Source organism: Aethina tumida, chromosome 1, assembly GCF_024364675.1.
Source record: "Aethina tumida isolate Nest 87 chromosome 1, icAetTumi1.1, whole genome shotgun sequence".
NCBI lineage: Eukaryota > Metazoa > Arthropoda > Insecta > Coleoptera > Nitidulidae > Aethina > Aethina tumida.
In genome coordinates, this window is record NC_065435.1 from 46,288,918 (window position 1) to 46,315,353 (window position 26,436).

The 26,436-nt window shown below is 32.3% G+C and overlaps 1 protein-coding gene across 4 annotated transcripts in view; it reads left to right on the forward strand.

The window, feature by feature from the left end:
* The window catches only part of LOC109598471 (uncharacterized), a 209,433-nt gene that overhangs the window by 174,395 nt on the left and 8,602 nt on the right, over window positions 1-26,436 (forward strand). For 3 of the 4 annotated variants that reach the window (XM_049970897.1, XM_049970895.1, XM_049970898.1), the window contains 7 exons: window positions 323-484; window positions 13,680-13,804; window positions 15,149-15,267; window positions 17,017-17,335; window positions 19,630-19,824; window positions 25,488-25,685; window positions 26,124-26,431. In XM_049970897.1, coding sequence (XP_049826854.1) covers window positions 323-484; window positions 13,680-13,804; window positions 15,149-15,267; window positions 17,017-17,335; window positions 19,630-19,824; window positions 25,488-25,685; window positions 26,124-26,431 — 1,426 coding nt within the window. The remainder of the gene's footprint in view (window positions 1-322; window positions 485-13,679; window positions 13,805-15,148; window positions 15,268-17,016; window positions 17,336-19,629; window positions 19,825-25,487; window positions 25,686-26,123; window positions 26,432-26,436) is intronic. The other variant, XM_049970896.1, reaches the window with a different exon arrangement.

Below are 26,436 nucleotides of genomic sequence, written 5' to 3' on the forward strand. Positions count from 1 at the left end.
ATCAATTTAAATGTATAAAACAAAATTTATCGTGCATTTTCCATAAAATACTGTCGTGCAAGTTGAAAAAAAAGTCTAGATAAGATAGAAAGGGTGAATATTTTATAATGGTGGCAATGCATTGAGTTTGGCACAACATTGTAAAATGTGGAAAACGTGCGAACGAAGGAATAAATCCGGCAAAATCTATAGAAGCAGGATCCCAAAGCAATAACCCATTTTTATTCGGTTAAAGTATTTGTCTATTATAAATTCGCAGGCCAGGGGTCTGACACAGGACCCGATTGGAACACTAAATCTCATTGGGCACTTTGAATTCCAGGTGGGAGCGATGCAGTCGCGGCCACATTCGATCTGTTCGACTCGTCGAGTGGTCCCGATCTCACTCTCTCGCCACAGACCTTCACCAATTCCGCCGAGGCCTTTATCAACGACAACTCCTCCAACAGCCTTGGGGGTCCGGTCTCGCAGGACAACGATGCAGGTCGGTGCTGGTTTTGGTTTCCTTTGGTTTACAATCTACCCACCTGCCTTTTTTAAGTCACAGATTGACAAATCGTCTGCGCCAAACCCCGGGTTTATACCATCGGTCGATCCAATTGCACCGACGTTATCAATAAAAGTCCTGCCTAGAGGATCACAGTTTTCCGGTTTCATTTGTCTTCGATGTGACCTCCGCCGCTTTGTTTATTCACGCTGATTAGGTCGAAACCGATTGCGAAAAAATTATATGCACCTACCATTATTTTCTACATGAAATTTAATTAATATTGTTTGTTTGTTTATTAATTATGTTTATGTTTATGTCAGTTATAGTAACTCAATATTGCAGGTACTGTTTGTAATTAATTGCATGATTACTGCCACTCTATAAATAGAGGATCGGAGGATTTATTTTGCCAATGGTAAAAACTGGTTATTAATTATCGTGAATAAATAGAGGACGGCTCAAATTTATAAATCTACAGTAGAAAAACACATTTGAATAATAGAACATGACTGTGCATTGAAAAATCAGGCTTAGCAACATTATAAATTAAATTTCACCGCGGTGTTCTATTGAATAATTAATGTGTAAATGCAGTTGGAAATGCGCAAGCCACTTTTAATACATGTATATAACATTTTAAACAAATATTTTTAATCGGACAACCTACAATAAACGCAGGCGCATGTTTTGTAAGGTTTATGCAGAAATAAATTTTGCAATGCAAAACGGAGAATTGTAATATCTGGTGGATTTTAATATTGTACGGACTCAGGTGCTTGTTTTCTGCGTCCACTGTTATTTAGTGGCTTGTAAACCCGCTGTGTATTTTTTGTTTATTACAATTTATTCAAAAACAGTTAAAACAGAAGCATTATTCACCATAAATGTTTAAAATATTTAAACTGGAAATACCATTAAAGCTTTTGAATATTTTTAGTTCTTTTAGATGGATCGTTACTTAAATTGTATTACTAAATGAATACTTTATAACTTCGAAGCTCAATAAAAGACGTCCGCCGTACAGTTGAGTTTTGTCGTTGAAGCAAATCAATTTTCACACCTTATAAACTAATAATTTTAATATTTTTTGATATTTTTGCTAGACAACTAGAAATGCTGAATAATGGCCTAGTGCAAAAACGACTCATTTGCCGTGTTTTTCATGTAGAACAGCTTTGAATTTAAATCCAACCAGCTGAATACATTTCCGAATTCATATGTCATCCAGTTCCGTATAATTGATTAAAAAATGAGGCAGCCGCCAATTTGGGGCGCACATATTTCACCCTATTGAGTCATAAATTCCGTCAGCACCGGCGGCAAGAAAACAATTTCTTCATCAGCGACAGACGCGAACACCGTTTCTGTGTGTGTGTGTGTGTGTGTGTGTGTATGTGCGGGGTTTGTGTCGACAATTCCTTTGAAAAGTCATGAAGGAGGAAAGGCAATTGAATAACTTCCCAGATTTCACATTCGACACAGCAGTGCGAACACTAATGACGACGGCCGCCGGAAATAAAACACCAGCCACATCACTTCCTGACTGGAATAATGACAACTGGCTGCCACTGTGACCAGACTTCCTAATGGATGACCGACCCGAACAACTTTTAGCAAAAAAATTTCTGTTGTGTGTTCATGTCGCATTTTTTATTATTTCTTTAGCCGCAGATCAGTCCCGTGCCCATGCGGAAATCGAATTTATATAAACTTAGTCAAGAAACTTTTTCTATTCAGTCACTTTTCCGATGTTAGACATCAAGTTCATTTAAAGAACGGATTCGAAACTTTTAATGGTGAAATATTTTGTATTGCCAATTGATAAATCTGTCACAAACATATTTAGAACATTTTGCGACGCTCGTTAAAAGTCACAAAAAGAAACTGAGGTCAATTACCTAGAAATATTATAAAATATGAGAAAACGAAAATAAACAGTGGAGAACATTCAAGTTAAATAATAGAAGACCATTCGACTAGACCCCAGATGTAAATGAAGACAGATATTAACAACTTGTCTCATCTAATTGTCATGGTCAATGTATCTGATCAACCCTTTGGTAAATCGATTACATCTTATGTATTTTAAATCGTTGCTGAAATGGAGTGGTCGCATTTGATAAATCGCACCAATAACGTCGTCGTCGTTGAAATTCACCACATGATTCACCCAATAAAAACAATAGCCTTTTGTGGCCACGGCATCAGCCAGGGCACACCAAGTATAAAATGAAATCTTATATTCATGATGGAGTGGAGGAAAACTGAGTGAAGTTCCGACCGGCTAGATCAAAATGTCCTGGGGGAGGACTAGTGGAGAAATTTAGAATTCATTTCGTGACACGAAAGAAGTGTCTAACGTTTCGCTTTATACACAACGAGGGCGTTTTGTCCTAACGACTGTCCTTAAAACGCCCTGCACGGGATTCTATTATCTACGCCGGGGCAGTTTTCGAATATTTCAGGTTGTTCCTTCGGTATTCTTAATCGGTCACTCTATATTGCCGGCGGTGTACACACATTGCATTATTACAGACATTCTTTCATTCCTCGGATATGTTGGCCAGGAATGTTCTAGTTCCAAGGATGTTTTAACTTTTTTTTCTCTTAAAACCTCTTTTAAAACGAATTTCGTAGTGTTTTAATGCATATTAATTTTAAATTAATAATAAAAATATAATGTTTATTTCTGACAATTGAATTAGATATAAATATATATAAATATAAATCAAATCAACAAAATAGTAAAAGAATTTGTAAGTAAAAATACTAAACACACATGTCAAAGGTAAAACATAGAAAAGACTTTTTTACTGAACTAGACAGAACAACATCGTTATATGTTCATAGATATCATAGTGAATTTAAAAATAACTGATCTAAAGCTACGACGTTACAATCCTCTTGTTTCACTGTCTTATTATTATTACTTTTGTATATTTTGTAATATTTTACTGTGATATTCTTCTCAAGAGATTTATCATGACTTTATTGTCGGAACAGATTACATATTTATCCAAATTATTTTTATATAAATATATATATATTTGTAAACAACAAATTGTTGGAAATATCAAAATTCACATACCCTAAAAGAATATAGTTATTTATTACTTAGTAAGCGTTAAATCTTTTTTATGTTATCAATTCTCTAAATAACTTATCTGTCTATTCCAAATTACAGACAACTGATGCGAACGACGTATCGTTTATTAAAGCTATAAAAATGTGCACTGGAAGTTATTTCTATAAAATATGATGTAAAGTTCGTTCTAAATCTGTACAGTTCAATATGCTTGTGTCAAATAAGAGATTTCTTTTGTAGACATTAATCAGCGTCATATTTATATTAAGAAAAATTTATTATCAAAATGACAGTATAAAAATATCTATGTATCAGCAAATGAATGAAAATGAATGTGGTTGTTAATGTTACTATATGAATACGTGAATATCTTTAAACACAATGTATGCAATAAAGCCTTTTGATATTGTTCGATTCCCCTTTAAATGACTAAATTCAAAAACCATGTAGTATGTCATAACTAGCCATTTACCAGCCATACGCCATTGTTCCATTTTATTCGACAAATGGTTCGGCGAAACTCAGTTTTATGAAAATATTGCGCTCGCTTTACACGATATTCAAATTTCAATTACTTTGTTCTTTTGAAATATCAAGCATGGAGGCCTTAATGAAAAACTAAAGCAATAAACGCTATTAGAAACCAAAAAAAAAAAACAGACAGTTGTATTTTGTATTCTGTGTATCTGTTAAAGTGTACTCGACAGTAAAATAAATTTTATTGGCTTTTAATAAAAGAAAGCATTAGCTGAAATAAAGAACCTGAGCCCACAATCAGATCCAAAACCAGTACAGAATACGCTTATATATTACTGGATTTATAAGTAGCCCTTGTTTATCTAGTTTTATGTTGACCGACTGACATAAAACCTCTCTGGTCATAAAAAACTAGGCCTCGTGTTGGCAGACATAAAACCTTCTAATATTAAATCAGATTAGGATTTTCGTCACAATATAATCTGCACTTATATTAAACGATATAAATTTCTCCCCCTATGAAATTTGTTATTTAACAAAGTAAAAGTAACCCGGAACTTTTTTGATCCTAACAAAGTGACACGAACATGTAAGGTATAAATGACAAAGAAATTGTAACACCAAAAAGGGGGTGTTCAAATTTAATATACTTTTGGTAAAACATACATGTTATCGACCATTGAATCAATGCCAAGACCTGTTGGGGAATGTTTAGATAACATCGATAGACAAACACGTAATTAACTAAATTATTAAAAATCTGAAATCTTTCAATTTTGTTTCCAAATTTTAATCGTTTACTCCTTGCTGTAACATCCATGTTTTGCCAAAGCAATATTAAATTTGTACACCCCCTTCTTGGTGTTGCAATTTCTTTGTCACTGAGTATATTAAAGCAATCAAAATCTTAGTAGACTTTTGTTCTTAATATAATACTAAAAGGTAAGATACAAATTTTACAGCTGTGAAACTCAATATGCTTGAGTCCTCCTTGTATAAAGAGCTTTTACTATGCGAGACGAATGTCTTAAGGCTACCAATTTTTACGTCTCCGACTTCAAATAGTAAGACAATATATTCCTTGACATTTTGCATATAAAATGTCTTTGAATTTATTTTGTAACGATTCGGTTGAGACACATAAAGGATTCCTGAGAATATTTCGCACGAAATTCGACTGATTGATTTTTATGAAAATTGACATTGCGTATTCGAAATTGAATGAGTTTTAAATAGACCACCGGTGCGGAAAATTTCTTTCCCGCTGAAATTAATATAATAAAAAATGCAAATTGGATTTTTCATTCGGTGGGGATCTCTTATGATTAGAATTCTCGAATATTAATTATCTTTTCAATAAACTATATTATACAGAATCTTTTCAGTCTTCACGACATTTTTATTATGTGACTCTATTCAAACGCATAAATAATAACGCATAATTAATAATAAAACGTATAAATATGATATTTTCATTACGAATAACCACAACAAAATACAAATAAACGGTTGACGTTTCCAATGCTTTGTTTGTGAATTCACGTGACACGAGATCAATAAGTCTGAATATTTCTTTATGACAGTTTTTAACACGGGCATGAATTTAGTAAATCCGCACATTCAAAATCGTAAAAGATTTTAAAATAATATTTATGGGGAAACCAGTAAACCGGGATCAGCCAATCTAATTCTGACATTTTTACTGAAGGGGGACCGAGTATCCACATAAAAACTTAGTCAATAAAATACAGACTAATTTTTATTGTGAGTGCGTATGACATAAAAAAGGCTTAAAATTTTAACGTGGAATCTATATGAGTCCAGCCATAAAAAGAAAATCGGAAAAAGCGGAAATCAATATAACATATTATGGCTAATAAAATGTAGAATATTACAATTGTTCATTTTTATAAATCAAAGCGTTTTGTCATGGAAAACTATGAATTTCACAAATGACGGAGTAGTGGTGGATTGTTTGGACTATTATTTGCGAGTACAATAGCAATATATAAGTTATTTTTTTGTTAAAACATTAGTGGTAAAACAAATGTCATATAAATGCTTTTATATTTAATGTACACATTGATACCTGCCGACAGCAATAATTAATTAGTAAAACAATCTGCATCAAAATATACCTCATTGTTTTTCCCCCCGTCGATCGGAATCGATTCGAATAATGCCATCGCGCTGAACCTACAACAAAAATCTCGCCATTTAATTAGCGAATAGTTGTTTGAGTTCCATTGTAATTAATTAAAAGCTGCCAAAGTTCCAGGAACTGTAGTTATTGTACCTCGACATATTTCCATAACATATTTGTTCTCGTTTTGCCACGTTCAGACTGAAGGGGGGCCAGGCCAGAGATGAAATTAAATTAGGCACCGCATTCACACCGTGGGGTGCATCAGAGCATTACAGTCGATCGCTGGGGAGTAAAATCTAAAGACTTCCTCATATTCGCAAGGAACTGTGGAGAATATTAAGCGTACACGTGGTTATGCATTGCTGATCACGACGGCTCCGTGAACGACTTTATCGCCTCGGTCAAGCCGGAGTATTCTTTCTGTATAAATATGAGATGTTATCTAAGACAATGTTCGTCTTATATTTAAAACATCGGGCACGAATTACAAATCATTATGGTAAATACTGGACGGGGACGTAACTAAATCAAAATTATACCGAAGCTTGTTTTCCTTTGTTTACGGAAGACGAGTCAATCAAAACTTTAATCTAATAAACGGGATCCAATTAGTGGATCTCATTAATCATTAAAATTCTGTGACAAACCCAAATTACATTTAAACAAGTTTTCCGGGCTTCAGTTGCGGCCTTCAACCGAATTTTGCCAAAACCTTTAATATTTTCATTTGCGAATGAAACGTATCAAACGTAAGCTAACTCTTCGCCGCCCACAACATACAGCAGATATTAGGTGAAAAGTTACTCGCTGGAACATTTAAAGTGAGAGTTTCCACGGAGAGTCGCTGACTTGTCTCTTTGAAATTTAATTACTTATACGTGGACGCGGAGCTACACTCGAGCGTAACACAACGTAAATTAATGAATCAAAGTATGGTTACTTGTTAATCTCGGACCGGAAAATCGATAAACGTGTCGCGGTAAGAGATATATGGGGGATGTGGATGAAGTTTAGTGATGTAACGAATAATTCGAAAAAGTAGGCACGTGTAAGGGAGTGCGTGGCAAATCTTCGAGGGAATTGCAGTTCTTGCATCCTTTTTCCTATCAGAATTTTATAATTAGCTAACTGTTACTGGATTAATTTAATGCAGTAATTATTTACATATTTTGTCTTAAAATCCAATAAATAGTTTGTCTTCTATTAATGCATTATACACATGAAATTTTGTTAAATTTGGACCACTGGATCTATGTTCTTTTTTTTATATCACTGAGTATAATTTTAATAATATAGTTTTGAGCACTCAGTTGAAGTGTTCCTCCCTCGTTTATTTAGTCGTGGTTAAATCAAAACAAAAATGTGTTTTGTTTAATATTTATTCAATGTATGAGTATGTATATTCAGTTAATTCACCATAAATTTCAATAATGCATGAATAGGACCAGAAGAACTCAGAAAAGCCAACCTCTATATACGCTCTTACATGCGAAGCTCATATTTCACTATAAAAAACTATTCCGTTCAATATGCTTCCAGTGGACATGAAATATTAATGCATCTATTGAATATTTACATATTTCTTTTTCCGATAGGCCGTTTTTATACGTAAAAACGACTAACAATGTTTTCATACAGGCCATAAATTTATTATGCATTACTCTCGGGGTAACAAAACTCATGACGACAAGGCTTTATTGATTTATAATGGCAACACTACTTCAAACCGTATTTATCGCTTTTTGTTTGTTTTTTTTTTTTTTTCGTCGAAAGTAAAATATGTGAGAGCTCCTCTGTAAAAAGTCGCTTCAGTCGGGCATATAAAATTATGCTTTTTTTCGCTATCTCATTAAGTTTGTTTGTTTACGATTGTTTCGCAATAAATTTTTATGGACGCACGAAAAAACTCGTACCGGCGCAACCTTTTGTTTTCGAACACAAGAACTTTTTATCATTTTAATTATCCCATCTATGTTTTCTTAAACTCTATTAAAAACGAGTGCGTCGCGAAAAAAACCTCGCCATCACAGCCTTATACACATTATCATGTTAACAATGTTACTATCTTAATAATTGAATTCGTGAAATGCGAGCACGCGTGATAGGATTTCGCAGTCATGGAAAATGCATTTTAAAATTGCATTTCGACCGGCACCGCCGCAACTATGGGGGCTTTCCGCGGCAATTTCACAGTCGTATATTCCGGTGGTTATGCAGAAAATGTATTAAATTAGCATTTGTTATTTAATTAGTGTTTTTGCGTGTTCACATGCCGAAAACGAAATGTTAGTTTGATGGACGCGGAACGCTTTTTGCGATAAAATTTTAATTATAAATTACGCACCGGATTCGGATAATTGTGCAGCGGTTTTAGCATTTTTATATTTTTTTCTTTCGCCTCCGCCAATTTTTTTTGGATCTGTACGTTTGTTTATTTAAATAAAGAACACAGTAACACTGATCTTAATTTTGCTCGCTTAACAGCTGCACAGCCATAATCACAATTATATACAAAAACATAACCCTAATGACAATTTTGTCATAATCATAATTATAATTCTATGCATAGTCATAATTATACTCGTGGTAATAATTATATTCACAGTCACAGTGATTGATAATCATGGTCATAAACATAATAATAAAAATATGACAGTGATGTTTTCTTAAATTGATTTTAAATATTTTGTTATATTCGAATACATCATTACAAAACATTTTTCTTTTGAGCATTCGCCATTTTTTAAACAGTTGGATTTGTTTTTGATTTTTTAATAACGTGAAAATAAAGCATTAAAGAATTAGAATAAACAAACAAAATGTACATTTTCAATAATTTATTTTTAATAAAAACCTGAACAATCTAAAAGAATTTTTTAAAAGTAAAAACAGTACAACCAATAATGAATTTAATAACGTACATTATATTACAGATAAATATAATTAACAATAATTAACAAGCCTGAGCATTGTAATTCCAAACAATACAGATAAAATACTCAATTCAAATACTGGAAAATTAATACAAAATATTACTAATGAAATAATAATGTGATCATCGAACTGAATATAAACATATAAAGAATATAAAAGCATTATGAATGCATAAAACGTTAATAACATGAAACGTGTTAAATAATATATTTCCAATAACTTTTTCTCGAAACGTACATATAGAGTGGTCCATTTAAAATGAAACTGTTTATTTATAACTCTCTTTTAATGAACAATTAAATAAAGGATCACAAGATCAATCTAAGGATGGCATAAAAATTGGTTTCCATATCATTTCAATATTTTTCGCAGTCCAAATATGACAAAATTAGATTAAGGCATTTTTTATGAAAAAATAAATTCTCCATTGTACTGGGCATTTTTTAAATACTAAATTTCATAAAAAATATTACATATTAATAAGTACAAAGTGGTACAAAGTGGTTTATGGAAATATATATCAATTGATAATAATTTGTGTTTCATAAAAAAGTATTTTTATGTTATATAACTCATTGTTGTTCATCTTTTTAAGCTTCGTTTCATTAAATTGAGAAACAAAAAAATTTCAAGGGTGTTTATATTTTAAATGGATCACACTGTACATGTGCACATATATTAAAGAGTTTTTCGCGTGTTGTGTCACACACAGAAAAAAATCTCTTTATTGGCGCCAACTGACCTATAACGTCGTACATTCTTTAATAAAATATTCCGTATCAATCACCGGATTTTAAAATGCGGCACCGGTGAATATTTAAAAAGGCATATTTCATCGGATCCTTCTTATGCACATCGCATGCCTCGCTCTGGATGAAATATAGACATATAAACTGCTGCTTATTCAGCATAAATACTTTGAAAAATGATCCACATCGACGAAAGTCCCTGCGGTAATCAACATCTCCTTCTCGGTTTTTAGTAAATGGAAACTTTGTCAATTCCACGAAATAAATTTACTCAAATATCAAAAGAGAAGTACTGGCGCAGCATTCACGTCGCATCCAGCTTATATAAACAGATCTAATTTACTTGCATTAGGGCTGAATAAATTTCTCTATGTGTTTATGTTTCATTCCAACAAATAAATCTATCGTTGTCTGTTTCGATTCAGTTTATATTCTATCAGACGCATAATTGAAATGTGGCATTTTAAAGCAATTTTTTAAACAATTTATTATTAATACAGTAATGAAATGAATAATTCCGTTGTGCGCATTAAAATATTCTAGAAAATAATTAACTGATGTGTTGGTATTGAAATATTTATGATGTTGTTTTTGTTAATTACGTGGTATTTATCACAGTAGCAATTAAATTAATCCAATTAAAAGTATTAACATCACTTCGAAACCATAATTGTCTACTAGCAATGAAAGAGATTTAATAAAAGTGCCTTAATTAAACAGAAAAAAACAATAAATCAATTAAAATACTCAGCTGGAATAAATTTAATTGGTGCTCAGTTTGAGTGATAGTCATTATAAAATTGGTCCAATTAGACCAGTTTTTTACACTGATAAATACTAATTGCATACGTTGCAACTCCCGAGAATAATTTGAATTATTGCTTATTTGCAATAATAATTGAAACGTTGACAGAGTCCAAAATTTATCGTAACGATTATGTTAATAAATAATGGTATTGCCAATTTGCTCTCTTCCAATTTAAACAACACTGATTAGTTTGCACATAGTAGGAAGTCTCGTTATGAATTTTGAATGCGATTGGTGCATTGTACACGTAAAATGGACGATTGGAGCACGCTAATTAAACATAAAATGTCGATTCAAAATTATAATTTTAACATCAAGGGTTTTTGAATACTTATGTCGGTTGTTAAACTTTTAATAACAAATATTATATTACACACATTATAAAAATGTGAATGAATTTTTGTCGTGCAGAAAATATGTAAAAACAAATAGAAGCAAATATAAAAAACGGGGGAGACAGAAGTTTTGCGGAGCGTACAAAATATAAACATATTAAGGAAAATAGAGAAAATAAAAAAGAGAATAAAAAAAGTTAATATCACTTTTGTTATTACGTCTTCTAGGGAGAAATGGAGGACTGCGTTAAAAGTAACTGTAAGGGGGTTAGGGTGTGTAGAGCAGATTTAATAATAAATGTTAAAATGTAAATAATTTAAACAGTTGGAAAATTTTATATTAATTTAATTTTAATAATTAAAATTATTTTGTGCGTTTATTAAATTATAATTTTATTACTTGGAATTTTTCACAAATAAAATATTATGTAAAATTATTCAAATATTTTAAGAGTTTAATTTGCATAGTTCGTAAAAATTTAATAAAGCAAAATATAGAAAAATAAATTAAAGGTTTATTAATAATGAATATTATAAAACGGCTATGCGATTTTTGCATTAAAAAAGGTTCATCATTTTGCAACATAAAAACGTTTATATTTACATATATTCAAGAAGGTAAAATTACCCCCATCTACATAAATTTAAATTAAACTACATTGCATTGAAAATGTCACGATTTGAATAGAAAATTTACCTCGATTTTTAGCATCAGACTGTGCAGTATTGATATTTTAGTAGCAGTGACTTCAGGATACGTACACAACTATGAAAAACGTTTCAGCACTACTGCTTTATAAATCGCGAGCGGAAACGTGTCTTGCAACAGGAAATGGTCATTTGAAATTTGTAGTGATGTATGCAACTGACGGAAGAGTTCGTAAAACCTAAATCTAAATAGAACATTCCTATGTAAAATGTTGTTCGCTCAATGCATTTTTCGTATCAAAATATTTTTGCACTTTGTATGTCGATGGACCGAACATACCGATGCTGTTATTGTTTATTCATTGTCGGTGAAAACGTTTGCGATATGCCTCCAAGTAAAATGACATTTTGGATGACATGGATGTGTGGTATTTTTAGATGAAACAATGGATTTTTGTATTTATATCAACGCAATAAAAGATCCAATTCACGTACAATTGCACGGAAAAACATCATAGGTGCAATAACAATAACAATAAAATTATATTTAGCGTTAGTTCGGAACACTATTAAAAATAAAACAAAACACGGTCTATGATGGATCCGTAGATGATGCAGATGGTAGTTCGAATTTAATTTCGCCGTCGCAGGTGTTTTAATGAAAGAAGAAAAAATTTAAAATCGTCTAAACAAAAGAAAAAAACCGTCGCAGGGGCGCACAATAATTGATTGGGGTGTCAGGTCTAAGTGCAGCCTGCTACATCAGAGGCCCCGTATTGACACAAAACGTGTCTATCGCGTCGAGTAATGGAGTGCCGGAGTTAGCGCAAACAACTTATTTCCACTGGGAATTGTCAACAGAAGACTTCATCTCATAACTCAATTTTTATACTGGCTCTTATCACAACAACCTGATGATGAGGGCCTTTCGCTCACCCTGCCCTGTCGGGTTGTGCGTCTCGCGATTTACAAACAGAAATCAATTAGGATAATGACGTTTTCGGAATAGAGGATTGCCAGCTTCCATCCAATCTCGGGTAATGCATTTCTTTTTTGATGTCCTCTATACGGAAACGATCGATTTTATAAAATGGTAAGTCGCAACAATGGGCAACGCGACACGAACTTGATGATTTTTAAATCAACTAAACGAAACTCTCAAGTATTTCCAGCAAATACCAAATAACAATGTTTTCATTCACGACCTTATTATTAAACACAAAAATTATCCGCGACAAAACTCATTTGTGCTTGAAATTGAAACTGGTTTTTGCATATGATTCGTGTGGGCGTTTTAATTATATTCCGTCGATATTTATTAAAACATGGACCTTTCATATTTGCAATTTATGTAATGTAAAATTTAACCATTCTACAAGCACGTCAATATTAAAGACCAGATCCTTCTATTTTTGTAAGAAAAATAATTTTCCACCAAGACATAAAACTTGTTTACTTAATTAAAATATTAAGTGTGTACTTGTTTTCGTTTTTCCATAAACTTTGTTTTAAATTAATTATTGTAAACTTCATACTGTCAAAACTAAATACAAATTTAATTTTATAAAATTTTCCTAAAGGATTGTTTACTGTTTTCCACGTATTTCCACTTATTTATTTAAATTTGTCTCTCAGTTTGTTTGTTTACTTTTTTATTCATTTAAATTTATTTCGAAGTTAATATTCATTAATTTAATGATGTTAGTTTAATAATTGAAACTAAACAATATCATTAATATTAAAGAGTTTTCAACACCTTTTCCTTTAGAAGATAATAAATTTCAGGAATAAGGGAAAACTTGTTAAAATATTGGCAGTTTAATTAGTTTAATATTATCGCATTATTTGGTTTACCTCTTAGCTCAGTTTTAAATTATAAGCACTTGTATACCTTGTTTGTTCTTCGTTTGATGTTTAATTTAAAATTACAAAGATAATTCAATACCACTTTTCTACAACATATCAAATATCACAAACACGTAAGTTGATTTTTTAATTTTGTTTCAGTTTCCACAACATCGACGGAGGATAAAAAGCCATGTAGCACATCATCAGACCCAGTAAAGTTGGCCGTAAAAAGGCCACGACCAAAAGCTGCCTCCCCAAACAGGCAGGGTCCTCAACAATGTCAGGTAAATAGCATTAATTAACCTAAAAAGAAAAACTTAAATCATGTGTGACCTATGTAACTGAACTCCATTGAATAAAGCTGCAGTTTTAAAGAAACTTTCACAATGGTATTAATTTACCTGCTCTATTGAAATATAATATATTCCAAAAGTTTTGAAACGTATTTTATTAGCTTTAACGTTAAATTATATATAAACATAAAACGTTGTTTTAAATTAATATCTGTACGTTTTACGTGGTATAACATGACCATAACGCATTTCAAATTCTTTCATAACAATAGGTAGGTAAAGTCTAATTAAATAATAGTAAACAAAACAATAGACAGAGTTCAGTCCAACCAGATCTGTTTACCATCTGTTTCATTTTGAATTCGGCGACATCGGGATAGTATTTGAAGAGGTCTGTAATATATTAAACTCAAATCATATGCTCTGTGAAACTTCCGGAATGTAATATAACGTTTCGCGATGGCATCTGTGTTCTCTGTCGGGAGTAGATTCGGTCGTCACTGCATTTAGCGAGGATCTATTGTGTGTTTTCAGCTTATTAAATTGTTGTATTGCTGTGAAGCTGCTGGTGATGGTGGTGGCGGTTAGGTGTTGGGCTGTTGTTTTTCAGCTTTGTCCGAATAAGCTATGTCAACATCAGTTTTACTAATGTGAAAGGCTCTTTTATGTTCGATGAGTAGTTGTTGGAGCTTGATGCTCGTTACATTTCTGTAAAGTTATTGTTGGTTTGAAGTTCTTTGTCATTAATTATTTCACACTAATTAAAATCTACCTATTGAAACTTTAATTAAATACAAAATAACCCGTGGGGTTAAAAATAAATTCAACAAAAAATCTTGCTATTCTGAAAAGTGGATTGATTTAACTAATAAATGGGTGTTTTATTCAATTAGCTTCCTTCGATTAAACCTATAATAGTTGAAAATTTAAACCATTAATTTACTTGCTTAATGGTTCCTCAATATGCTTCACTAAACGCCTTCACGTATTCGCTGAACGTTTTACATGTTTGCAAATTAAATTTTATATTTGAGCCGTTTTAAGACGATGTTGCTACATCTACGTTTCAGTCGCATAATAATATTTATTACTTGAAATATTTTTGTTGTGCATATCTCTATTTGAATAGAAATATCTGAATAGATGCATTTTACACAATCAGCCTCTTTTTAAATCCTGATTCCCTGTTGCACGACCAATTTATGCGAGGCGTACTTTGTGCATCACGTTCTTCACCTAATAAGAAGGATTCTAAACATGACGCAATTCCGTCCGTATTGTGTGCTTTTGTAAACACGCAAAAATTGTTTGAAATAAACCCAATTTTCATTGCAGGTGTGCGCCAAGGTATTCGGGAACGCATCGGCATTGGCGAAGCACAAACTGACACACAGCGACGAGCGCAAATACGTGTGTAGCATGTGCGGAAAGGCGTTCAAACGACAGGATCATTTGTAAGTATTTACATACATTTTCAAATATTCCCGACAACAAGAAATCCCTCTTTCAACGAGACCAATCCTATTGGGTCGCAAGGAATTTCACCTATCTATTCTCCTCTGTGTCGTCTGTGAACCATTATTTTTACACGAACGGTGAAACGTAATTGGTTGTTATCTATTTCGTTTATATGCTTTTGATTAAGTACAAAAATGAAAATCATGAGAAAATTGTTGTAAATGTAAAGACTCTGGATGCCAGAAGATTTTTTTATCTGAACGTTGTTACATTCAAGTACATAAAAAGTGTACATTTTATGTTAAAATTAACTAATTAAAATATTTATTTTAAGGTTTAATTAAAACGGGCTTTGTATACTTTATCATGCATTTTCCCAAACAAGTAAACATTTTTAACTAGTGGTTTCTCGAAAAACGCACAAATACACGAGCAACATACAAACAACATGTATATAATTTCCTTTTAGAGTAAATTACCTCGTGTTTCTTTGAAAGAGGATCCGTTTTTGCTTTAAGCTACGTATTTTCATTAATCGGATTACGAGGAAGTTTTAGAAAATATTTATCTATATAGAATGCATACAAAGATTACACAAAAAGCTCCGTCGTTAAATTCTACAATAACTTTATAGTTGAGAACTTTGTGTTTGCATTAAATATATTTCGAACATATTTTATAGACTTATTGTGTACGTGTACTTTGGTACATCTTAAATACATATCTTTCATTATTTAAGCCAATTATTAATATTAAATTTGTGTTTACTTGCTTTGTTTTCAAAGCGTTCATGAAGGTAAACAGACGAATAATGAAAATATTATATTTTATTTAGTAATTTAACTCAAAAAGAAGATGTATTATGAAAATATGAATACAATAAATGGAATGTCATTCTTTTCATGGAAAACTACGTCGGAATGTTCTTTAAAAGTACATTCTTTTAATAAGGGTACCTGGAAGTCGAATACAAATATAAATTTTACAGAGAATGTTTGCCTAAGTAAATTCTACGATAATTTAATGGGTTGGAATTTTATATATTATTTGACCTATGTTCAAAACAATACAAATACTTTGTTCTATAAAATTCAATTATATTCTGTACTATGTAATATTTTTATTAGAAATTTCATTTTAGCGAATCGTTGTTTATTGTATGTTAAACAAATATTGATAAATTTAATTTAAAAAAATAATAAAAAACTATGCTATTAAAAACAACAAAACAGTTATGTACACTATAATAAAAAAAGAACATATGTATATTTATTGTGAGTATTGTAATGTAAATTAATCATGGCTTTAAAAATATAAAAATGTTTAGTTTACCTGTTAGTGGCCATTGTTTTATGTCGAATACAACTCATGAATTAACATTAACAAATGTTTTGTTATGTTATTTATCCCTTAATGGAATTTGAAATGACATATTTATTTAATAAAGTGATTTTATGCATTAAAACTGCTGACAATCAAAACTTTCACATAAAATTGTATATTATTTTCAAACACCTTAAATTAACAATAAATCCTGTAAATTGAATGTGATAATGTAAAATTTATTGAATATTGAATAATTTGTTGTTTAAAAGTACATGAGTTGAAAATGTGCCAGAGGTACTAACTAAACTAAGGGTTATGTTTTTATGTCGTGAAAGAAAGAGAAGAAAAGTCAATTAACGGAGTATTCAAACTGTCTTCGTGATATCATAATTGACCCCTAGTGTGTCGCCTTGTTGCAGGAACGGGCACATGCTGACCCACCGCAACAAGAAGCCATACGAGTGCAAGGCCGAGGGCTGTGGCAAGAGCTACTGCGACGCCCGCTCCCTTCGCCGTCATACTGAGAACCATCACAGTTCGGCCGGCGGCGGCGGCACGGTCAGCGCCTCGACGACGATGTCGCCGGCGCAGGGCGCCGCGTCCGGGGACGCCGCCTCGCCGCACGGCAGCAGCTGCATCCAGTACGCGCCCCCGCCCACGTCCACGTCGGCGGCTTCGCCCGGCACCTCGGGCGGCAAGAGTCAGCTGCAGCAGTTGCTCGCCATCGATCCTGCGAAGGTTAGTAACACCGACACTCCATTCACCACCATCCATATATTGTTACGACGAGTTTTCAATCATTTATTCACGAAAATTTGAATTGAAGAATGTATCAAGGGGAATTAGGATATGTAGGGGGTGCTTCCCCCGAATTTTATGAAGAGGATTGATGATGAGAATGAAATATAATCAAAATGTCTTTTATTACCATAGTTACCATTATACACCGTCCACAGATGTATTGTCTGAATTACCTTAAGTCTCTTACTATTCATTCTAATGTTTTAGAACTAAAGGGAATAAAATATATCCAAAAAAAAGTTTTCAAAAAAGAGTAGTTATGATGGTTCCGTGATAAATCTTTTTTTTTTTTCTAAAAGCGAGTAATGTTTCTAAAACGGTATATTTCCAGGACGATGATTTATCCGAAGGTATGTCTGAACATTATTACTAGGATTACTGAGAAAGCCTAAGAGGCACTGACATTATTTTCCTAAGCATTACAAATTACGGCCTCCAGACAAGATTTAAAGACAGGTGTATTTTTCTTGCGGAAAAGTTAACTTAGCCAACGGCCAAGACAAACGACTAGCGATTTTTCCTCTCTCAGAGAGTGCAAAGCATTTACATTTTAAAATAAAGAACGTAATTACCGTCTTATGAATTAAATTTTCATTTTGATGGCGCTTTTATAATGTAGGTTAAGTACCTTTTTAAAATGCAATGTTCGGCTGGTAGTGGTATTAAATAAATCATTTTCAATACAATTTCCCTGCACAATTTCATAACATTCGCATTTTCCCGGCACTAATTGAGTTTGCTCGTTCAGAACATGTTAATTGATGTTTTATAACAGAAAATAAAGTTACTTCTATATCCATCAACAAAATCAAAATGAAATCCTCTACTAATATAAATGTTGAAAAAATATTTTCTAAAGTAACATTTTTATTGAAATATTTTTCCATATTAATTTAACATTCAATTTTAAATGTCATAACTATTTGATAGACACGGGGATTATGCTGTGACATAGAAGGTAGAACACATAGATCCATTTCCGACAAAATATTGAATGAATATATTCAGCATTCCTTCATTTTTTTAATTTAATTAATTCTTTGGCTTAATCTAATGAAGTGGCTCCTCCTGCATATGATTTCCCACACGTGTTCAATCGACGGTAAGTTTGCTAGTTTTGGCATCCCAAACCATAATTCTCCACAAAAATTGTGGATTTTGCTTTTCTTCGTGGTGACACGTATCGAACCATCAAACATACCCAGACAAAACGTAGACCCTCATTCCATTCTACATACCAAAGTGTCGATCTCTACGCTACTCCAATTTTTAACGATGGTGACGCAACATGAGAGGAAGTACAAATTGTCAACAGTAAGAAAAACGTCTACGGGATCAGATTCTCCGTCAAATACTTCTGGTTGACAATTACATGAGTGAGCACAAAGCCTTCTTCAGATCACGACCAACAATCTCAAACGGTGCTTCGACTCCGGTTCACCTGCTTTGCAATTACCACAAACAAAATTCCCGCCTCCTTATGTTAAAACCATGATTCACTCTCTATCAAATTCACTCAATGAATGATGAGTGAAATGAATACTAATCTACGTTTGTGCCATACGAATTTAACACACATTATAATTGCACAACAAAGAAGAGAATTTAATCATTTTTTACCTTCCTATTAACGGCCAAATTTGGTAAAATTGGACGACTATCTATGTAATCTAATTTCTTTTACTGAGTGTATTTCCAATAAAAAATCTGCACTGTCAGATAACCAATCTATAAAAGAGTGTACTCGTGTATTTAAATATAAAAATAAAAGATTATAAAAATTGTAATCATTAACCATACAAGTTGGACGTGTTATTAAAAGTTAAAAGCTAGTTTTTTTCTAATAAATCCCAATAAAACTTAGATGATGAACTAATGATGTTTAGTTTTAATATTCTCCATAATCCGATAATTTCAGATTTAATCACATTTCAAATTATTGGAAAAGTGTTACCTAAAGTCGAAAAAAAAAACTGTCTGAACAAGCATAATAGAGCACGTATTGAGTTTGGGTTTTCGCTGTGTTTGTCGTGCGAAAACACATTCTAAGATTTATTAGAGCCATGCTTAATTTCGAACGGTGTTTATACACTCAATCACCGCGTCAGTGAATTTAATTAAAGTATTATAATTGACGTTCAGTTCGTACACACTAATTATATTGGATTGTTTTGTGTTACCCACGTAAGAAGCCGATTTTGTACTACACAATTATAAATTTATAATTACAGGGAGGCAGCGGTGGCAACAACGATGGCCTGACTAAACAGCAACTGGATCTGATCCATCAAATAATGGAACAGACTCAGCGACAATCTCAACAACAGACGACGGCGACCAACAGCAAAACATCAACTGTGACGACGCCAAAGTCTTCAACACCATCGAAAGTTACGGCCACGAAAACCCCCGTCAAAATGCAAAGGGTATGACACAAAAATCTTATGATAAATCCCCGTCCCATTATTCGCATAAATTTATTTCTGTTTTTCAAGATAAGATTCAATCTTGTGAGTAATAAAATTGTCCCCGTTCATAAAGAGCGTTTATAGCATCGTGCTGAGTAAATTAGTTAAAATAACGTTTAGTACAGAACACCCTATGCATTTATAAGTTTGTTAATTGAGAATTCGTTTGCTAACAAGCAGTGATGTTTGTCGAATATTAAATCCACGAACCGAAGGAGAGAGTTTCGTCCCCCCGCACGAAACCCCCCACCGGCTCCACCCAATCTTCTTCCGAGAAATACCAACAGAAACTAGACCAAATAATTACACAAGTTTTAACTACGAGTCAAATGCGGAGCACGAATGAAAGGATCGCGCGTACAGAACTTCTGAAATAAAATAAATATAACAAGTTGTCGTTTTGAAAAGGTTTCCCATTCAAAAAAACTTTTTTCCGACACGGTAATTAGGGCGAGCGCTGTAATTAATCTCTCTCGGGATTTTTACCATGCTAAACGTAATTGCTAGGTGAAATCACTTAATTACTTTTAAGGATTACATTGTTTCCGTACGAGGCCACCTTCGATCTCGAATGAGGTTTCTGGCATTTTACTAGGTCGCGAAAGAGAATATAAAACCGTTCATTCAAAATTTAAATTGGCGGTTGAAATTAACTGCATGTCTAAGTTTATTTTATTTTATGCTGATGAACATACGTACTACATACATATTCATCAAGAGTAAATGCAAAAATATTCAAGAATATTACAGATACTTAATGACCGCCATGAGTAAATTTTATTTAGATTTATACAGTACTGTGTTTATAATTAGTTTATAAAGAAACGTTTTTTTTTTGTTTTTCAAAAAAATGAACTACGAAAAAATTTCAATCCGACTGGCAAACGAATTCCGATTAAAAATCACGTAATTTTACATATTCTTGCACCAATACCGGCTTTCAAATGCAGAAAAAAAATATAAAAAGATGGCTTAAAAGGTTTTTTTATTAGTGGGAAAGCTGAGCAGAATAAACACTGTATAACGAATTAAAATACACGAACTGGGCTGAAAATCACTGTGTACTTAACCACTACTTACCAATCCATTAAACAGATTTCCAACTTTTGAATTTCAAATTCGGATAAATCGCGGGCTTTAACGGCCACTATTCCTAAAATTGATTTCGTTTGGATGAGTTTTGATTAATTTATTTAATTTGTAGCGATTATCAATTTATGACAAATTTAATTAAACTTCAGCTTGTTTAATTAGAGGATTTAATTAAAGCCTGTTTATTTTATACACTGATGTTCAAATAGTGTTTTATTCGAGCCTGTAGCAAAAACGGGGTGGTTCGACGGTTTTTTACTGATTTCATACGCAACCCCGACTCCATTGTATGAGTTATGAGCTAAAATTACTTCTATATATACACATATTTGTGTAAAATATTTACATTAATATGAAGTTTATTTGTATAAGCAGTGTGTTTTAAAATATTTTCAAAATAATTAAAGTTTTGTTCCTTTTGAACAAAAAATTATTTTGTAAATACACATAAAAGGGTAAGACACAAAAGAGATATTTTTCCATACCAGAACAAATTCAAAACCCCTTATTTTGTCACAATGTAAAAAATGTTAAATCTATCTAATTTAACTAAAATTTTAAAAAATTATCTTTCAACCATAAAATCATAAATTAATAAAATGAGTATTAATATATTCTTTTTGTACTTAAAAATAAATTTAAAAACATCGAATATTTTACTCCTTCTTTAAAAAATTTAAACATTACCTTTTTTTACTATTATTACTCTAATAATTTACTTAAAATATCATAAATTATTAGGGCAAAAAAGGTTATTTTACCCATTGTTACTTAAAAGCAAATTTAAAAACAAATACTCATTCTTAAGATATTAAACATTACTTTTTTACACATTGTTACTAAAAAAAGTTTGAGTGTCTCCTCAAACAATGATTTTATGTTTCATAAATTTATAGCCTGAAAAACAGTAGCTGAGTATGAATAATAATAAATTACTGTTAATTATACAGTTATACAGGATATTTTACATATTGTTACCTATAAAAAAATGTGTCACACATATCTGAAAACAGTGCCATACATTTTCTCCTGAAAGGTATTAAACATTATTTCTTATATAATATTTCTTGTATAATATATACCAATTTAGATAAAATTTTAAAAATTTATCAGCCACAAAATCATAAATTACTATTAATGATATAGACACAAATATTATTTTTATATATTGTTACTGAGTAAAAGAGAGTATGAATTTCTCACCAATAATTTTTTTTATGTGAAATAAAATTATTGTCAATTATATACTCAAAAAGATTATTTTATACATTGTTACCTATAAAAATATAGTATCGACATATCTAAAATCACTGTCGTAGATTTTGTTGCCTTCTAAAAGGTATTAAACATTAATTTTATTTAAATCTTTAGTAATATACATAAAATTTTAAAAATCCATATGTTTCAACGACAAAATCCTAAGTTACTATTAATTATAGAGACAGAAACGTTATTTTACAGATTGTTATCGTGTAAAATAGAGTGTGAATGTCTCCCCCAATCAATTAACGCCAGAGTAAATCCGCACCCGTAAAATAATCATGAATGGAGTAATATTAATATATTCTGATAGATCCCGTCCGGGGCCGAATCAATATAATCCACCTGTTCCGGTCTGCGTTTGTGTGTGCGTCTAAAATGGCGCGAAAATCCCAACGAATGTCACTGATCGCGTTCCGTGCACCGTGCGAATGCTATGAGAACCTGATGCCCCCTTGATCCCGCGATTCTTTTCACTGACCACTTTCATGGGGGCCGCGTTCCACCCCTCCGAAGTGCGGGCATTCCACCCCTTTTAATGTCCGCTCACGACGGTGAAAGGGTCGTTCTTTGGCACGACGCTTTCTGGCGCGTTAAAACAAGAGAATTGATTCCCGGCCCAGATTTTGTCTTTAACGAATGCACATAAAAGGATAAATAAACGGAATAATTATGACTGTTGCTTGATTCGAATATTCAAACTGAGGCACATTTTAAATGTTACGCAGGCCTATATTTGTGACAGCTTCGTGTATTAAAAATACTCTCTTTTTGCTGTGTTCATTAAAAAGGAAACAGTCAAAGGGAATTTTGAAAATTTAAGTAAATAATACGTGCTCCTTATTAATAAATTAATAAAATCTGAATAGAATATTGTCTTCTTAATTGATGATGAACGCGTTGTTTCGTGGAGTTGGAACAACACTCAGTTAGGTACATTAACTGTTTTTCTCTTTTAAATAAGGGGTTGTACGTGATTCCCTAAATTAATGGGGTGATTAATTATTAAAACTTATTTAATTTTTCAACGTGTAAACGTCGGAATGTACGCATTTTATGAGTATGTAAACAGCCTGTAGAACGTTGATAGACACAAAGCGTCGTGATTTTTGCTCTACTGAAAATGAAAATTGTTGTGTTACACTGAGCAAGTCATTGTTCGTGAGTTGTAGCAAACAAAAAGCTGTCTGGTTTATTTTTATAATTAGTTCCATCAGTGTGTCCCATAAAACGGTTTTTTTTATTATATGCTGCATTTTTTTATATATTAATTAGTCAGAATTTTGTACGAGAATCGAATTTTAATAAATTAATGCAATTTTATTCATACCCGGTGTAAAAATTCAAATTAAACCGATAAAACTCAGTGAGAAGCTTTACATATCATAAAAACTGGTCATTTTAGTTTCGCATCCTTTATTACATAAACGGGAAAATATTTTAATAATGAATGGCGGTTTAAACAATGGAGCAGTTAAATATTTATGTAATCTATTCGATCCAATATTTATTTGTTATCGGCACGGAAGGAATTTTCCGGCTTTAAATAAGGCGGATAGAATTATTAATTAAAGGAAACAAAGCAAAATTACATTTACCAGAGGGTTTTATACATTTATTGAAAGTTTCGCAGCCGGGACCGTGTCCATTTTATTGGTGAACGAATGTGAAACCATAATCTCGCTAATTGGAGAGCTTATGACATTCACCGCAGATTTTTGTTCAACCCCAACATTTCATTGTACAAGAGATTATTACCAATATTCAGATAACTATTGTGCATAATGCACCCTACTTAATTCCATAAAACTTTCATCAACCGGTCAATTAAAACTCGCCAATTAGTTCATTAATTAAAACGATGATGTTTCGTAATATTAAATATAAGCTCACTAATTGAAAAAATGTTTCCACTTCAACCACGGCTTAACCTATTGACGTGACTAGTTTCGGGGACCCAAGAAAAGTACACGAATAATTTTAAATTTCTAATCCGGTTATCTGGACCTTATGACGTAAGCACCACCTTCTAGATTCATCCCCCTTGAATTGCAGCATCACACAGTCCGGTCAGTTGATCAAAAACATGTGAGCGATTAAGCGTTTGTGAATTTTCACTTTTAAATTTTTGTGACTCCCGATGGATTACTATTGGAATTTTTATTATGGATATACGGTACGATTCTCATAAATTTTATTATTATTTTTATTTTAATATATTTGCATTTGAGATATATAGTTGTGTTTGGTCTCATTTGTTTTCGTTTTCTGATCTAATTTTATACCCCATTACTTTATTTTTAAATCTGTAATAATAATAGGTGTTCATCAATTTCGGTGTGGTATAAAGCGTTCCTGTCATTTGGGTATTTTGCACATCAACCATACGTGGGAATATTTTACAGAATTAGAAAGAGAATTATGGGAAAAGTGATTTCGGATAGATTTAATCAACGTCGATCAGCAAAATTCAACATAAAATTTTTTGATTGATTTATTCATTCGCTTTACTTTTAATAACAGTTTAGACTCTTTGTATAGGATTTAAACAGAGTAAAAAATCCAATATTAATCGTTCACGAGATGAATACAATGGCTATTGTGACAGATTTTGTTCCAACGCCTATTTGTTCCAGTCCCGAAAAAATGTAACAGATTTTATTCTAATAAAAGGGAACGATTTAAATAATTCGGAATGTATTTTCAGGGAAACAAAGGGCCAACGAACGCAGAGTATTGATTTGTCAATTCGGTGCAGAGGAATTCACATCGGGAGATTTGTCACATCTAATTTATACCAGAACAATAAAGTGTATCCTATTCATAAAGTGGAATAATTTTTAAAATCCTCGTTTCACGGACCGCTTTTAAATTCGAAATGAAAATTTTAATATAAACGCAAATTAGCTTCAAACAACTTTCATGTAAAGCTTATATTTTATTCCGCGGTAACATTTATTTTATGTATATTCGAGCGCACTGTTGTTGATGTCAGCTTTTTATTTATTTGCATGTTATTTGTTACGCGCTTTTGATTTGTAGTTTTCAAAAGCAAATGATGATTTGTTAGATAACGACGTACGAGGGGTTGGTTTTTACAACGCAGTTTTTTAATAATTATTCACAAGATGAAATGAATAGATTTTCGAATCTATCATAAAATCATAAATATTCCTTTTAATTAAACCCGCATATTTATTACTTCAATAGCATCATATTAATAAAAGGTTGTGTAAAATTAATACTAATTAAAATTTAATTTGTTACAGGCGCAATCATCATCGAACAAAAATTCATCGAGTACAAGTGGTCAACAATCGAAGGTTTCCACAACCACTCCAAACTCATCCAATACACCAAAGACTGCTGAACCAAAGCCTGTGGAGTGCAATCTATGTCACCGAAAGTTCAAAAACATACCCGCCCTCAATGGACATATGAGACTTCATGGGGGTTACTTCAAAAAGGTACTTGAAATTTAAAGGAATTAATATAATTAAATGTAGAATCCCTTGACGAATTTAATGTTGATTTATTAGTTTCTTGAATAATTTACACCTCGACTTCATACAACTTTAATTAATATTCTAATTATCAGTTTAAAGTCTAGTTGGTTAAATAAAGTTCCATCTAAAGATGGAAATTAAATAATTTAATTTAAATCCATAATTTTATTAGGTACTTAATAAGACATTTAATTACGTCTAGAAATCGTTCTGTATTTAATTGAATTATGGTTTATGCTTTCAAAGAAATAACTGATTTTTTATACGCAAGTTTACTTAAAATAAAACAAAGTTATTTAATTATGTATATTATCTGTTATTCGTATTTTTTTTTTGTACTTTCTGTGACAAATTTATTATAATTAATAATGAGACATTAATGAATTAATCAATTTTCAGGATGCCGACAACAAAAAATGCGAAAAAAAAGACACGAACACGCCCCCACTGCAAACGGCCAGCGTGAGCGTGCGGGCACTGATCGAGGAAAAGATCATCAACAAGAGGATAACTCAGCCGCAGCCCACCACGCCGACGGAGGAACCCAAGTCGACAGCGCCGCCCCTCTTTCCTTTAACCGTGCATTCCTCGGCGACGTCCAGCGACCTAGACACCAAGATCACCTCGTTCGTGGTGCCGGCACCCCCTCAACAGACCGCTGAGAAGACTAGAAGACATTCCGACGCTGAGGCTTTCAACCACAGGTTGTAAG